The sequence below is a fragment of the Clarias gariepinus genome, chromosome 27, assembly GCF_024256425.1.
Source record: "Clarias gariepinus isolate MV-2021 ecotype Netherlands chromosome 27, CGAR_prim_01v2, whole genome shotgun sequence".
Taxonomy (NCBI): domain Eukaryota; kingdom Metazoa; phylum Chordata; class Actinopteri; order Siluriformes; family Clariidae; genus Clarias; species Clarias gariepinus.
In genome coordinates this window covers 8,279,609-8,296,358 of record NC_071126.1, presented here as the reverse complement: position 1 = coordinate 8,296,358, position 16,750 = coordinate 8,279,609, and the positions used below count along the sequence as shown (strand labels likewise).

The 16,750-nt window shown below is 38.2% G+C and overlaps 1 protein-coding gene across 3 annotated transcripts in view; it reads left to right on the top strand.

The window, feature by feature from the left end:
* daam1b (dishevelled associated activator of morphogenesis 1b) overlaps window positions 1-16,750 on the top strand; it is a 70,416-nt gene that overhangs the window by 49,532 nt on the left and 4,134 nt on the right. For 2 of the 3 annotated variants that reach the window (XM_053488862.1, XM_053488861.1), the window contains exons 4-22: window positions 63-134; window positions 1,440-1,534; window positions 2,023-2,356; window positions 2,452-2,562; window positions 2,842-2,945; window positions 3,049-3,115; window positions 3,244-3,361; window positions 3,580-3,718; window positions 3,857-3,915; window positions 4,064-4,251; window positions 4,375-4,686; window positions 5,893-6,000; window positions 6,993-7,022; window positions 7,206-7,303; window positions 11,052-11,136; window positions 11,252-11,358; window positions 13,833-13,921; window positions 14,810-14,978; window positions 15,068-15,175. In XM_053488862.1, the coding sequence (XP_053344837.1) occupies window positions 63-134; window positions 1,440-1,534; window positions 2,023-2,356; window positions 2,452-2,562; window positions 2,842-2,945; window positions 3,049-3,115; window positions 3,244-3,361; window positions 3,580-3,718; window positions 3,857-3,915; window positions 4,064-4,251; window positions 4,375-4,686; window positions 5,893-6,000; window positions 6,993-7,022; window positions 7,206-7,303; window positions 11,052-11,136; window positions 11,252-11,358; window positions 13,833-13,921; window positions 14,810-14,978; window positions 15,068-15,175 (2,393 nt within the window). The remainder of the gene's footprint in view (window positions 1-62; window positions 135-1,439; window positions 1,535-2,022; window positions 2,357-2,451; window positions 2,563-2,841; window positions 2,946-3,048; window positions 3,116-3,243; window positions 3,362-3,579; window positions 3,719-3,856; window positions 3,916-4,063; window positions 4,252-4,374; window positions 4,687-5,892; window positions 6,001-6,992; window positions 7,023-7,205; window positions 7,304-11,051; window positions 11,137-11,251; window positions 11,359-13,832; window positions 13,922-14,809; window positions 14,979-15,067; window positions 15,176-16,750) is intronic. The other variant, XM_053488863.1, reaches the window with a different exon arrangement.

Here is a 16,750-nt window from a genome sequence, read left to right as displayed (position 1 = left end):
ATGATGATAAGATAAAGGTTTAACGCGTACATGTGCACATGTTCTGTATCTGTTTTTCCCAGGAACAAGAAGAAAATAAAGGTGCTACAAGCTGGCCAGAGTACTACATTGACCAGCTCAATTCAATGGCAGCTGTAAGTATCTCACAGCAAAATCTAAACTTTTTTTTTATTTGCATTTGCAGCTGTTTTTTCCCCAGCACTTTTTACTAAGACCCCACAAAATCCATTTGCACTCAAGAGTTCAGTCCATTAAGTGTGAAATTGTTGTCAGGCCCTGCTGTGGTTCCAGGAGCTGATATCTTTTCCATCTGAAAAATGGTGGTCTGGGTTCTCTTCAAGAGAAATCCGTAATGGAATACATCATGTGGGAAGTGATCTACTCCCGAGGTTGCATTTGTCATCTTACTTCTTATTTAAACCTCACGTCGAAGTCTGGAGATAGAGACCCGCTTAATGCATTAAAGTAATAATAAATCATCGAGTGAAACTCTGAAATGCACTAAATGCTTAATACTGTAGGCCTTTATGTAAACCATTGATCAGTATTCAGTGAAGGTAAAGAATCTCAAACTAAATGAACAATCGGTTACTAAAAGAATCAATAGGTTGTGCCCATTATTGAAAAGGTTCTCATTGTAGAAGAAAGGAATTTCTGTGCATCATAAAATGATGATACCCTGCCCTGAACCCTGTCGAAATGAATCTCTGATAGAGATTTGAAGGCCAGGTCTGAACTGGTTACACTCCTCTATGATGTAATTGTGTGACTATAAATTTGTCTGCCCCATTATAGTAATTATTTTTTCATTTTATTATTTGTTTTTGCCAAATTTGAAGATCTCTTTTTGTTTAAAAATAAACTCAAAAATTCTTGCTCAGAAATTCTCTGATAGCAGATTAGAAATATGGATTTGAGGCGAAGGGAAAAAACAAAAAAAAGATAAAATAATCTTGTTACACGCCAGTCATCATGCATGCAGTGGTCTATAAACCCAGAGGCTTTGTTTCAGGTTACAACATCATCATGATGTGTGGCTTGGCAACTCAGGCAGGCGTTTGGAAGAGACCCCAAGATGGTAAAGTGATATGAAAATGATGCAGAGCGAAATCTCAAACAGTCCAATCTTTATCATAGACGTCCTGCTGCACTTGCATGATAATGATAAGCCTCAATATATATCTGTGTTCAGGGAGTCATTTTCTAATTTTCTGATGCAGACAAAATGAATAGCTTTTCCATTATGCACTTACGTTCGCCATCATTTTTTTTTGTCGTGTTTCTGCTGCTCGGAATACAGTTATTAATGTATATTTTTGCAGACTCCACTTTTTATACTATGTTCCACTTATTCGTTTTAAGACAAATAATGAGATTTAATCATTTCTGACTGTAAGGACATTTTTTCCAATAAAAGGAAATTTTCATTTATTTCACAGAGAAAGACGCTTCTGGCTCTGGAGAAGGAGGAAGAAGAGGAACGCAACAAGACCATAGAAAGCCTAAAAACCGCACTGCGGACACAACCTATGAGGTCTGCATGTGTTATTTTAGCAGACATAATAAGCACAGATCATTTTACATAGAGGACATTTGATGAATTGACTTGGTTTATGAGAGTTATTCAGCTTCCCTGATGATAAACCAAGCTTATCCTACATTATGCTGGAAAGGGAAGTGATCTCTTTTGGTCATAAGTAATATGAGCATACAGTTACAAATTTGGAATGGGCTATTTTTAACATAATATAAAATGGCATTCTTTTTTTTTTTTTTTTCATTTTTTCTATTGGGTAAAACATGCAGCATAACCTTGATTTTAGTCTACCGTCTGGACCTAATCGATAATAAAACCTGTGAGAAATATATGCATTTAATAGCTGACCTTTTGACCTCTGGGTTAGGTCATCATTTATTCTTGCTCATCATGGATTCTAATATTCTGCTTGACTGGAAATGTGTAACGTTGATCTACTTAAAATCCTTTTTATTTATTTATTTATTTATTTTCATATATTGCAGGTTTGTTACTCGTTTTATAGACCTGGATGGTCTAACATGCATCCTGAACTTCCTGAAGAGCATGGACTACGAGACCACGGAGTCCCAAATTCACACGTCCCTCATCGGCTGCATCAAAGCGCTGATGAACAACTCGCAGGGCCGAGCTCATGTGCTCTCTCACCCCGAGAGTATTAACATCATTGCTCAGAGCCTGGCCACTGAGAACATTAAGACCAAGGTAGCCGTGCTGGAGATCATGGGAGCTGTGTGTCTGGTGCCTGGAGGTCATAAGAAGGTTCTAGAGGCTATGCTGTACTACCAGAAGTTTGCTTGTGAACGGACACGGTTTCAGGTGGGCCATATCAGAAGTATGGAGCTTCTTGTTTTACTGGTAGCAGGATGCAATTAATTACACATCATTGAACCTCTTTATTATTCTCTATGTAGATGCTTCTAAATGATCTGGACAGAAGTACAGGGCGGTACAGGGATGAGGTTAGCTTGAAAACGGCCATCATGTCCTTCATTAATGCTGTTCTGAGCCAGGGAGCTGGAGAGGTGAGACAATTGTCTTATACACCTTAGTATCACATCTGCAGGTTTTTATTTGTCGATGTCTTTAATATACATTGTACAGATTAGTGCTGGTTGATACAACAATATAATATTGAGGTCATGTGACTACATTTTTCAGACATTTCCTAGATGTCATGTCACATATTGTGTTTGTCTTCTTGTAATATATTTGTCATGTCTTGCTTATTGTTAAGAATGTATCTATAATGTACATTCTGCTTATAACAATCTGCTCTTCCTCGACACGTATTTAACCCCTAGACCAGTCTTGAGTTCAGGGTACATTTGAGATACGAGTTCCTCATGTTGGGGATTCAGCCGGTCATCGATAAACTCAGGTCACATGAAAACTCAACATTAGACCGGTAAGGTTCACGTGTAAAATAAAAAAATTTAAATGATAATTTCTTAGTATAATGCGTCTGGATTGACATCACAACCTTGTGTGCTGCATTTTATTTCCTTTAGGCATTTGGATTACTTTGAAATGCTAAGAAATGAAGATGAACTGACTTTATCCAGACGCTTTGAGAGTGTAAGTGGACCAAGTTATCATTCTTTCCTAATATGATCTTTCTTAATAATATCTAAAACTAATTCCATTAATAATGGTCGGCGGATGTATAACGAGTTTTACTTTTGTTTTTTCCCCCCCACTTTTAGATACACGTAGACACTAAAAGTGCAGGTCAGGTGTTTGACCTCATACGCAAGAAGATGACTCACACAGATGCATACCCGCACTTTATGTCCATACTGCACCACTGCTTGCTCATGCCATGTGAGCATTGCTTCCGTACCTTCTTTCTCTATTTCCCATCTTCCATTCCTTCCTCCCTCCTTCCATTTCTTTTCATATTTCTTTTACGTCTTTACCTTTTCCTTTTGCCTTTTCTTTTTTATTTTCTTCTTTTTTTCTTGTCTCCTTGGTCCTTTATCTTCTCCTATTTTGAGTTTTAATGTCTTTATCGATGGTAATACGATTTTACGCTGTTACAGATAAGAGGAGCGGAAACACAGTGCAGTACTGGCTGCTTCTCGACCGCATTGTCCAACAGATGGTCCTTCAGAATGACAAAGGTCATGACCCGGATGTCACACCTTTAGAAAACTTTAACGTCAAGAATGTGGTTAGAATGTGAGTGAGCCATATTTGTTTATTTATTTATTTATTTTATTCTTTACATTTTACTCTTTTTAAATGTGTTGTCTTGCATTTATATACATATTGTATGTATTTATATCATCCAGCGATCTGAGCTTTACCATTTTTCAGGCTTGTCAATGAAAATGAGGTCAAACAGTGGAAAGAACAGGCCGAAAAGATGCGGAAAGGTCTGTTACTTGAGTTTTTTTTAACAATTTCTCTTTGTTTTTTAGTTTCTTTGTTTTTTCCCAAAAGGTATTTTGTTAGAGGTGTAAGAATAATTTAAAGACAAGTTCATAAAATTTTTAATTTTTGGTGGATTTTTTATCTTGGTAGACCACCAAGAGCTCCAGCAGAAGTTAGAGAAGAAGGAACGGGAGTGTGAAGTCAAATCCCAAGAAAAAGAAGACATGATGCAGACGCTCAACAAGATGAAGGAGAAGCTTGAGAAAGAGTCAGGAGAACACCGGCTGGTTAAGCAGCAAGTGGTAGAGCTTAATGCCCGCCTACATGATCTCAGCACGGTATACATATTTTCAGTCCAATCTTTTCTATTTATTGCATGCATAAACAATTTGTATAAGAATACTATACATTTTTCTACCTGAAATGCCCCAAACTGATGTTGAGTTCACTTCTTTCTAAAGAGGCAGGTAGCTGTTGTACCTGGTGGTCCCCCAGTCATCCCTGGACCTCCAGGTGGGCCTCTCGCCCCCCCACTTCCTCCTCCACCCCCAGGGGGAATGATGCCACCTCCTCCACCACCTCCACCCTGCGGTGCTATGATGCCCCCACCACCACCCCCTCCACCTGGTGCCCCTCCACCCCCCTTTGGACGCGCTGCTCTTGGTGGCCCACCGCCTCCTCCAGGAGCCCCTGTAGGCCCAGCTCTCAAGAAGAAGAATATTCCTCAGCCATCAAATCCACTGAAATCTTTCAACTGGTCCAAGTTGCCTGAGGTGAGTCTACATGAGTCATTTGGACCAGTGGTTTCTAAACAGTAAAAAGAGTAATTAATATATTTTATTAATTTAATCCAACTATTCAGAGATTTTCATTATTAAACTTTGTATCTGGCTGTTGGTTAAAGCCATGGAGATTCTTATTCTTGGACTCTTAACTGACCGTACACATCATGTCCAGTTTTATTTTGGCATCATTTGTTGGACTAAGTGCTATTGATTTTTTTTTTGTTTGTTTTGTTTTAGTGGTCTTGTGACTAGGCAAAGAGACTAGCATTTGTATAAATCCAGTCATAAGTTAATTAGCGGGTTGTGCTTCATGGACCCTTTTATGAAAATGACTGTTGTGGACTCTCTCAGGTCATTTTATTCAAAATCATAAAACAAAACGTTTGCCAGTACCTGTCAAAACTTTGGACACACCATATGCAATGTTTTCTTTTTTTTTCCTGATGTTCTCGAACAATACTGGAGATTTACAAACTATGAAATAACACATATGGAACTGTGTAACTAAGTAACAATCACAGTCAAGCCTCAGAAATCACCAGTTAACACCTCAGATTAGCCCAAAGGCCAGCATGTCCAGGTCTAAATCCACAGAAAAGCCAATGCACAACAAATCACCAAAAACAGTTAACACTGTGCACTTCATCAAAGTGCCCAGCAGGCAAAGTGCCCAGGGCCACAACTTCCCAGATCCCATTTCGATCATGCACCCATGGGATGCGCTGGACAAACATGTCTAATCCATAGCGATGTCGCCCCACAACTCACAGCACCCGAAGGATCCACTCCTGGCACAAGGGGAAACCCCAAACCTATGTTTAAATGTTTTAAAGTTATAATTAATGAGTGTCTGCTGTAGAATTACAATTTATCTCCACTGGAAGAAACCTGGGCCAAATCTGTTTCAGCATGGTAGTGTCTCTGTGCGCAAAGTGAGAGAAGTTATTATAACGGCAAAGGGGATCAACATCTAGGTTAGGATGTCAAAAAAGTACATGTGGGTGTTTTGGTCAGATGTACACATTTTTTGTATGTCTTATGTGTATATTAAATGCATGGAGTGGCCCTGTTCTATTAACTGCCTTGATGTATTCAAGAGCGAGTAAAATGGGGATGAATAATCGGATTAATACAGAATTGTGGTTGTGTTTTAGTAAAGGACAGTAGTCACTAATGAAAACTTCATTGTTGCAGAGTAAGCTGGACAGCACAGTGTGGGCTGAAGTTGATGACAGCAAGGTTTTTAAAATCTTAGACCTGGAAGACATCGAGAAGACCTTCTCAGCGTACCAGAGACAACAGGTTAGTAAAACCAGGACTATCTCTGTCTTTCATTCAGAGCAAAATGAGAAGGCTTTTGCAGTTACTCATGCATGAGAATGTGATTTTAGAGCTCGTGTTGTTTGTCGCTGTGCTAGAGAACAAAAAATACAGAGTACGGAGTTATAATTCTTATATATATTTACAATGGATACCAGCCTTCATGATGTCATCAGGCCAAAGGAAAGGTTCTTAATGGAATTCATGCTCTGGTAGATTATAGGCTTTTAATAGCTGGAATTCTGACTGTGCTTATTCGCTTTTGAAAAATATGGACATGCATACCAAACCAAGGCCACCCTTTTGTTTTGCAATGGCTAGCAGAACTGCAGCATGCTTTATTGATTTATTGATTTATTTATTTATTATTTTCCTAATAACCATGATTAAGCTGCATTTGACATTAATTTAATCAGCTGTCTATTACCAACTAATGTAAATCCATATACTGTATGCTGTGTCTGAAACCCTGCCCTATTCATCATATATAATGCACTATAATAAACATATTGAGCTTCGGTTTTCCTCCAAACTGTAAAGTAATGGTGGAATTGTTTTGTAAAGTCTTTTACATGAGCGCAGTCATATATATTCTATTCCATACAGTTACATTTATTGCAGTGTTTCTGAATTTCTAATGCAGTGAATAGTGACTAGGGTACTGTATTTGGAACACAGCAATGGTCTGGCATGTTTAAAAGATTGAGTTACCCATTATGTTCGCTTTTGCAGTAATGCCCTGTAATTGCTTGTGATTCATAGTAGAGATGATAAGTGTGAAGATTTGGTATGTTTATTTAAAACAATGCATGGAGCTACATGTAAACCCCATCATGCACTTCTGCTTTTGTGCATCTTCTCAGTAATCATCAATCTCATCTTTTCCACTAGTCTGTTTTTATTTGGCTGAATTCACAAATCACCGCTCTTTCTAACGTGTGCTGCATTTACTTTGCTCCTGACTTGCATTTTAGGACTTCTTTATGGTCAATAACAACAAACAGGTATGTGTTACTCTGTAGAAATCAATTTTGTTCTTTTTAAATTTGACTTGATCAATGCTTGCTTATAGCATAAATTAGCACAAGGCATACATTAGAACACATTTCTCAACATATACAGCTGAGTTGTAGTGTTGGTGTGTAATAGAAAACATCTAATATATATATCATATTATTTTTCTTTAGAAAGAGGCCGAGGATGACACTTTAAGCTCTAAGAAAGTCAAAGAGCTCTCCGTTATAGACGGCCGCAGGGCACAAAACTGCAACATCTTGCTGTCGCGGTGAGTGATGCCTTTAGCCTTGACTGTGAGTCTCCGGAACCGTCCCGCTTCCAGACATGAGGTCATATCCTATATGTAAAACCCTTTGTCACGTTTACGGCTCCATGGAAACACCTTGCCTCTGCTCTGTTATTTCCTGTTGACGAAAAACTTCTTTGTCAGTTCCTCTACTGATACGGGGTGTTTTCCATAAATTCCTTTTCGAGCAGATTGACCTTTGTCCTAGGTAATTTGCCTTAGTGTGAAGAAATTCTGTGGTTTTAAGTTTATCATCTTGTTCACAAAGAAATGTCATTTATTTAGACTTGAAAACATGCTAGATTCTGCCAAGAGTGATATTTGAGCTTTGGATAACTGTGAGTTCCCCTGGAGCTAGATTAACATAATGTTTTCTTGTGACTATTGTGATCACAAGGACTGTCTTATGTGGTTTCGTATCAGAATATCTTCAGTCAGATTAAATTTCGTACATAAAAAACATGTTACACACACTTTCACATGTACACACACACACGGATTGACTATGAGTGGTGGTAATGGATTGGAGGTTTTGGTGATGTTAGAACAGCTTTTGAAGGTCCTTTTTTATCAATGAAAATGAAAAACGGTTTTATGTGCTATACTGTGAAAGGTCTTGAGCCACACCTTATTTCTTTATATTTAATTATATGATGAAGATTAAATTCAAGAAATGGGAAAAAAATTGGTTACTCCAAATTTCCTAAGGATACAATTTAAAAATTGGTTTGGTTTTCCTCCTTGTCTCTTCACCTCAGCATTCGGCATCACCAGTATACTTATAACTGGCCTGTTCATATGCACTTGTTTCTTGCTGGTTAATGCCTAAAGTTAAAGGTTTTTTATGCTTGAATAATTTATCCTTGTGTGGCTTAACAAACAAAAACAAGGAACTGCTCAGGTACAGGAACTGGACTGCAAATGAGAACCAAAAACGTCCTTCAGGAAGCCCGGAGAACTATTCCTCAAGACTTCATTAAAATACAAGCCTAATAAATACAAAGTACGCCTAATTAAGCCTCTATACAGTATATATACAGTATATATCCAAAGAATACCACACATGGATGGATAAAAGATGTATGACAGGGTACCCCATTCATTTAGCTTCTTTTTAAAATTTGAATTTTAGAGAAGATTTGGCTTTCACAAGTCTGGGCTTAGTTTTTCTCCTTTATGTACCCATTTGTGGATACTTGGGTATGTTGGATCAGCACAGAAAGTGGTTTAACACATTATGGTCATTCATTATTTTCCAAGTAAAAACTTCTGGTTGTCACTCAGAAGTGGCCTGTGGTGTGAGGAATTGAAGCCATGAAAGTGTAACAGTTGGCTGCACTCGGATTTATGAACGTTCACTAATTAAATGTGGTTTGGCCCCATACGGAAGCGAGGGGTTTTCTTCTCAAGAGTGTCATTAAGTTTGTCTGACTCAAATCAGATGAAACAAACCAAAATGGCACTTAGCATTTCCACTTGGCCCTTTTTTAATTTAGGGAGAAAACAATTCCACATCAAGAAGAGGTTTATACAAATGGGATGGACAGACTAGAAAGTGGGATTATGGGGTATACATGTGCGCATGTTAGTGCTGCTATACCGCATATTAACAAAGGGATAGAGAGCAGATAAAGAGGACATGTAACAGACTGCTAATTAAGTTAAATGAATGTTTGCTTACAAAAATATAATTTTAAAATACTGTTATTAGGTTCGGATTATGTGGAACGTCGGCCCTGTAAATTAGTAGTTACTACGGAAAATATGAGTAAAGAAACAAAACAGGCATATTAGAGTGTGTTAGGTCATCTTTAATTAATTATGTTAGAAGTTTATTGGTGGACGTGTCTCTTGAGACGTACTGTATAATCAGCACACTCGGATTATTGGTAAATCATCTCCAGGTAAAATGTGTAGTTGAATCCACTACTTGTTGCCACAGAAACTATACTTTCCTTAGTGATTTGAATAGTTCAGGCCATTTAATTAAAGTAAAAGTATCTTACTAAGGAAATAGGCACTGGATGAAGATGAAAAATCCTCAGAGTTGATTGGCATTTATTAGGAAAATGTTTTTTTTTATAGCCTTATAGATTAGGTCTCAGTTTAGTAATGTATATAGAAACTTTGACTAACTACTTAAAGTGCAAATAAAGTAAGGGTGAAAACCATGCAGGTTTCGTGCCATGCACATTTCATTATAACCTTAAACATTTATTTGCATCTTAAGAACAAAGCAGAGAGATACACAGATCAGCTGTAACATTTAAACTGTTAATATCAAAACCACGGTTTTGCATCCCATGGGTGTTCGATTGATTTGGAATCTGGCGAATTTGTCGGTTGTGTCAAGAGCCAGCCAGGATCAGGAGCAGCAGGCTGCAGTGCGCTAGGTGTTCTGGTGCCTCTCTGTTGGGGCCAGAATAGATTTTTATTTTCTTGGCTTTTCTGTTGATCGGATCAGACAGGGTGGCTTTTGGTCCCTGTGGACATGGATGAGAATTGGGCGTCCATGATCCTGCCACTAGTTTGTTGGTATATAAATGGTGGTCAGTGTTGTTCAGTTCACCTGTAAATGGTTATAATGTTATGGTGGATGGGAGTGTACAGATTGCCATTGTTTTGAAATAAGAGACATCACTGACCTAATGGAAGTAAAATAAATGTGAACATGCAGTCTTCATACTGTACACTTCCGCTGTTGTGCATGACCACCCTGATGTTTATTTATTTATGTCGGAAAGCAAATTCTTAAATAATAGTAGAGGAAAATGAAAACTTAGCAACCATAGTTTTATTCATATCTGGTTTTTATTCTGTTTAGGGTTAAACTTTGATTATGTGGAACATCCAGAAAGCAAGTCCCTAAAAATGAGCTGTTCTTATATAAATGATAACATTAAAAAGAGAGCTTTAATAGAATCTGTGATTTATATTGTAGCCAGAACTACTGTCTAAGCCGCTGTTATAGCAAATTAATCAATACCTTCTGGTCAGTTAGATTCAGCGTTATGGTAAAAAGCATGGTCTGGAGGTGTTCCACGTCCTGTCCGTCCGTTCCCCTCCTTCCTCTTTCTCTGTCTTTGGCAGAGGAACTGAGAGCGCTCTCCAGTCCAGATCTCAGGCCTGTCAAACACCTGTTGTGCTTGGCACGTACACACATGAAGCTAACCCAATAACAGCAGCACGCCTCACGCTGACTATGAGCTGTGTGTAGTCTAGCACGACCGCCTGTGCTGATGTACTTTTTCTCTACGGTGTTATCATAGCATGGAGCTGTTTCATCCTATCATCTTGCTTTAATAAGAATCAAGTAATCTTCAATAACAGTAGTTCCAGGAAGTCTGGATGTATATCACTAGCACTGCTCCACAAGTTCACCTGATCAGTTCTATCCAGTAGTTAATGGACATAATTAAGTGAGAGTCCTAATGCAGTACAGATGAACCCACCTGAGGGAATGTCATGGCTTTTTCCTAATTTCTTTTGGCTCACAACATGAATTGAAATGAGGTTTTCGTCTGGAACAAATACTCATGGGTAACAACGATAAAGCACATGTATCATTGCTTTATGCCAGTGGTGCATGTGTTGGTTTTGGACCTGCGTAGCATCTAAGTAGACGCGGGTCTGTAATTAAAACATGGACACTTCCTTGGATTTGTTATGAGTTCATTATCAGTGATTCATTCATGTCTGTCTGGTTTCTGTTTCCTGTTATTGTCTTTAGCTTGAAACTCTCCAATGAGGAAATTAGGAGGGCTTTCATGACTATGGATGAACAGGAAGATCTGCCTAAGGACATGCTGGAGCAGGTATGCATCATGGACTTTAGACCACAACTTGTAGTGCTTTTAATGAGAAGTGTGCATGGTGATCTTGTACGGTAGGGATGATGTATTCTCATTTTGAAGGCTTTCTGTACTGCAGATGATGAAGTTTATCCCAGAGAAGAGTGATGTGGATCTGCTGGAGGAACACAAACACGAACTGGACCGGATGGCCAAGGCCGATCGTTTCCTCTACGAGATGAGCAGGTGGGAAAGTTAACTGTTGTTCATGGAACAGTGATTTGATCATTAGACTTGGACTGTAGGGATTGAGGCAGTAATGGCTTAAACCATGTTACCCGCAAAGTAATGATTAAATATTAAAACAGTGACACACTTGCTGAGTTTTACAGCGTTTTGGCTTCTTTCGGCAAGATTGCATCGTTTATGAGAACTGGTTTCTGAGCCATGTTTAGAGGTAAAGCCGAATCTCGGTTAGGTCATCCAAGGTCGAATGTGTTTTTTATCGGATCATTAAACCGTAGGCTGAGTTAATCAGCTGTTGCTTATCACTTCATCATGGCCTCTCCTGAGAGCCAGTATGCGAAGGAAATGAGGCATGATGGAAATCAATACACTGAGAGTGGGTTTTAAAATATAACAAACTGCAAATCTGAGAAGAAGAGGGAAAAAAAGCAACATTGAAGTCTTTTACGAAGATTACATAATGTAAAAAGATGCCTGGGGGATTAATAAATAACAGGAGCTAATAAAAAGCAACTTAATAATTACATTATCATTTGGTAATAGCATGTAAATCAGTATAATCAGCAGTAAATACAATACCAGCAATTATGAAACATTTATTGGTTGTTATAATTTATAATTTATATCAATCATATCGGTATACTAAAAATAAACAGTTAATGCTCATTGACTAATGTTAAAATAAATTCTAGCCAATAAATTTAAACATTAGTGAACATTTTACATGGGGTGAGTCAAAAATCATCCGCACTATTCAATAATATTTTAATTTATATTAAAACTAGCAATGGTGGCTTAGTAGTTAGGTGTCTTGCACCTCCAGGGTCTGGGTTCGATTAACGCCTTGGGTCTGCATAGAGTTCTCCGGTTTCCTCCCACAGTCCAAAGACATGCAAATTAGGCTAATTGGCGTTCCCAGAATGCCCGTAGTGTGTGAATGAGCTTGTGAGTGTGTATGTGCCCTGTGATGAATAGACACCCCGTTCAGGTTGTACCCCACCTCATGCCCCAGTATACAGGAGTAGACGGTAAAGACGATGAGTGAATGAGTGAGTGATATTAAACGTCTTATCAGAGCTTTCCATTCGAGGCTGTTGTCACTCCACGCACTGCTGTACAGGTATGAATGTGTTAATCAAAATCAATTCATTTGTACCTGCAGTGCGAGCAAAAAAAGATGCCTCATTTGTGATTTGCATGAAAGAAGAGCAACATGTAGTATTTATTATTTTTATTTTTTTTGCTGAAACAACTCCCAGAAGCGTTTGAATATCTGCAAACAAGATTTGTACTAATACTCCAAGAAAGGAGAAAGTTTCATAAAGAAAGTAGAATGGACACAAGTCAACATCAGCTGGAAAATTGATGCTTACAGTTCTCTGCAATTCTCAAGAGCCAGCTTACATTCTGTATCCTCAACAGATTTAACGTAGCAAAAGTTCCAATTCGGCGATGAACTGGTGCCATCATGCTGTCCAGCTCACACTCCTGCACAACAGAATTCATGATCTCGAGTCAGCATATTGCTGTAAACGGGTCCGGCGGCTGCAAAAGGCAAAGGGAATTTCTCATCCATGACCTGTGCCTTTACAGACCCAAAGGACTTTACAAAGCAAAGGACTAAATCTGGTTTAGCATTCATCTTAATTTTAACTAAGTAGGCATGGTGTGTGTGTGTGTGTGTGTATCCACATAACATTGCCTTGCATTCTGACTGAAGGACGTGAAGCTGCCAAATCCTAAGCAGGTGTCTTAAGCAGGAAAATGCTTGGTTTTAATGAGGCCACAGTAAAAGTGCAGTTTATTTGCTTTTCCGCTCTATGCGTCCGTGTGTGCGTCTATGCGTGAGAAAGACATTTAGCTCTAGCTAGAAAAGAGTCTGAGTTTCCCCAAAAGAGTCCTGCAGTCTAGTGTTTAAATATAGTCTCCAGAGTGACATTTCTGCTCCCTACGCAGAAGTGCCGAATGCAACACAGGGGTGCCATGAACACCGCTCAGGGTCACGATCTGTTTGCTTTTCCTATAATAATCAGTCATGCCCTTTGCCTTTTTAAACTTCTGATTCAAAGCGTGAGATTTAGTGCAAAATTCTCGTCTCCCCCAGCTATTAAGGCTACTCAGTTTGTCCAGTTACGCTCTTAATTATTTGAGAGCCGCAAATAAATTTTATTTGCAGTGCTAATAGTGATGAGTTTAATCTTAGTTATGTCTGAAGTAAAGAAGAAATATTAAAAGGACATGGTTTTTGATTCTGTATGAAAAGTACGTTCCATACAGAGGATTGCTTAAGCAAATAATAAAAATTCTCATAATTTAATCAATCACTGTATATCAGTATCTCAATAGCCAAACATTTCCCCATCAATATAAGTGTTTTTTCACTGAATTTATTAATGTTTATACACAGATTGATTAAATAAAAGACATATATTTAAATATGATTTTTTAATATTATATTCTGCTCTCCCCCAAAGAATAAACCATTACCAGCAGAGGTTACAGTCTCTGTACTTCAAGAAGAAGTTTGCAGAGAGGATTGCAGAAATAAAGCCCAAAGTCGAAGGTGTGTGTTTATCTCCTCATTCTCATATTTGGATGCATTTTGTTTGTGCTTCTATTTTTACTAAATGTTGCTCATCACTTTGGCTCAGGGATGTGTGTCATACCACATTCTAGCACCATTATTACATAAAGGGCTTAATCACAAGTATTTGAGCAGATTAAGGTTATTTGAGGTGATGATGATTAATTCACACCTTCTTTTGTCATTTAAAAGTACATAAACACATTTATGGTTGATTTAGTTTCTTAATGTAACAAAATCATATAGTAATAAACGATATAGTATTATATAATGTATTATATAGTAATATATATTTTTCAGTTATGGAAAAAGATTTGCTTTGTGATTAAAACCTATTGATTATAAAGTTTAATGTGTTAGTATAGAGTAGTACTTTATACATTTTCTTATTTATAGCAGGTTTCTATTAGTTATAGTATTCATTATATTATTTATAATAATTATAATTCACTCATTTTTACAGTATCCATTTGTATTTTGAATGTGTAATGAGGTGCTCCGTAATAGTCAAATGTAATGCTGTAAAGTTTTAAGTTTTTACAACAAATATATATATACACACACACAATGTAAAATATAAAAAAATATATATATTTTAAATCGCTGCATTATAAGAGGAAAACACTCTTCTGATTATTATTTTCAGGCTGCATTTTACTACCTATAGTAATGATTTTGTCTTACACCAGGTTGCATTATACCACCCTGTTTTGTCTTATTCCGTGCCTACTGTAGCCTATTTCAGGAACCCTTTGCTTCTCTTTATTTGTTCGTTAAAAGAACAGAACAATGATTATCATAGCTGAAGCCGTGTGTACCTGCCTGAAAACTGGCCCAGTGCACTAAATAAGTGTTTTTGTTCTCCAGCTTTAATTAAAGCCTCTAAAGAGGTTCTGCAGAGCCGAAACCTTAAGCAGCTCCTCGAGGTTGTTCTGGCATTCGGGAACTACATGAACAAGGGTCAGAGAGGAAATGCTTATGGATTTAAAGTGTCCTCGCTCAACAAGATCGCTGATACCAAGTCCAGCATTGACAAGTAAGAGAGCTTTCACTAAATAAACAGTACTGTATGTTTGTAAATAACCTTGGATTTTAATAATCATGGCGTTATATTCTGTTTTATAGGAATATCACTCTTTTACATTACCTGATCACCATCCTAGAGAAGAAGTACCCAAAAGTCATGCAGTTCCAAGAGGATCTCAAGAACGTGCCAGAAGCCGCTAAAGTCAAGTAGGTCTAGAGGCAGACGGGTTAATGTGTTGAGCTGAGCTGAGATTTATAACCCCTGTAGGTATACACACAGTAAATGGGTTTAGGAAATGTTTTTCTATAGTCTCATTGCCTTCCTCTTGCCGGGCTAAAGTCTTCATAGTGATCACATATGCAGAGTGAAACAAATTTATGCCATGAGGAAACGAGGCCCCGGTCTCGGCGCTGAAAGGTGGAAGTGTTCTCAAGAGGTTTAGCAGTGCTGGAGGGATGCAAAGTCACGGCCACCAGGGCAGACCGGGAATGAAAAAGCTTCCTGGTCCACATCGTGGGCTGAGCAGGGATTAAGACCAAATCAAATAGCTATTCGACACATTATCCGTATGACTTAGAACTGGAATTGTGTCCAGAAAACTGTGAAAAGCTCCATTCTAGCAGCTGTCTTTACTCTTTTGGACTTCATGCTTCAGTGAGACCATGCTCTGATTGTAGATCAAATCATTCCAAATGTGCAACAAAAAAAGCTATTTGGTTATCAGTAGAGCTCCAACCCATGGAGCCAGGGTGACTAATGTGATAACTCATGCTTCTCGAGTGAAGTGGTCACAAGACTGCCCACGCTTGATCTCATTTCAGAAACTGGAGAGAGAGTGCAGATCATTCAGTGCCTCTCAGTATCAGTTTACCCCAGGCAGAAAGGCCATTGTTCGAGAGATGATGACACCGTTCTTACAGGCTTTCGTCTGTGTCCTAAGTGATTCTCATTGCCTCATTCAAGCATGCCTTTCTTTCTACAAAGCACCCTGAAGCATTCATATTAAATGTGCTGATTAACAGACGTGTGAATGTATGCAGCTTTGCAGTTGTGTGAGGCTCTTCATTGCTTCATTGCACTGAAGTTCAGTTGTATTGATGTTAAAATGCAACAGTGACAGGGGAAAGTGATCACTCGTATGGCTAGCCTCACGGCTTTAAGTAACAAAAGATTAAATAAGAGAGTCGTTGTGACCTTGCAAAAAAAAAAAAAAAAAAGGTAATTTTAGGACTGTCTACACCTGAAGGGAGGGGAAGGGATTAAAAATGTGATAGGTTTGAGTTTTTTTTTAAACTTAGATGAAATTGTGTTGCATGTCTGTGAAACAGATGGTAACACAGGGGTCACTTGGGGTCATTTTTGGCACACTTTTCTTTTTATTCACAACTTAAAATAGAAAAAATATAAACGAAAGTGGTCTGGTTCATGCAACTCCTCTAAACCATGCAAGGGAATTTGACCAAACCTTTGTGACTACATTGTAATACCAAACAACGGCACTAGGTGGCAATTCATTTTGTTAGTTCCAGCTGAATGTAAATTCTCTTGCTACTGTATGACACTGCTCTGATTAGCTAGCTCACCGAAACTTATTATCCTGGGTAACAAGTGGCGCAGAGTGTGATTGCTATATTCTGCACTGCATGTTTAATCATGCATCAATGCAAACTCGAAATGAAATTTGATTCATCTTATTCACAACCATACACAGGATGGCATGCAGTGAAATGCTGACATGACTGCCACTGACCAGAAAAATAAAGTAAGAAATGTAGTGTCTC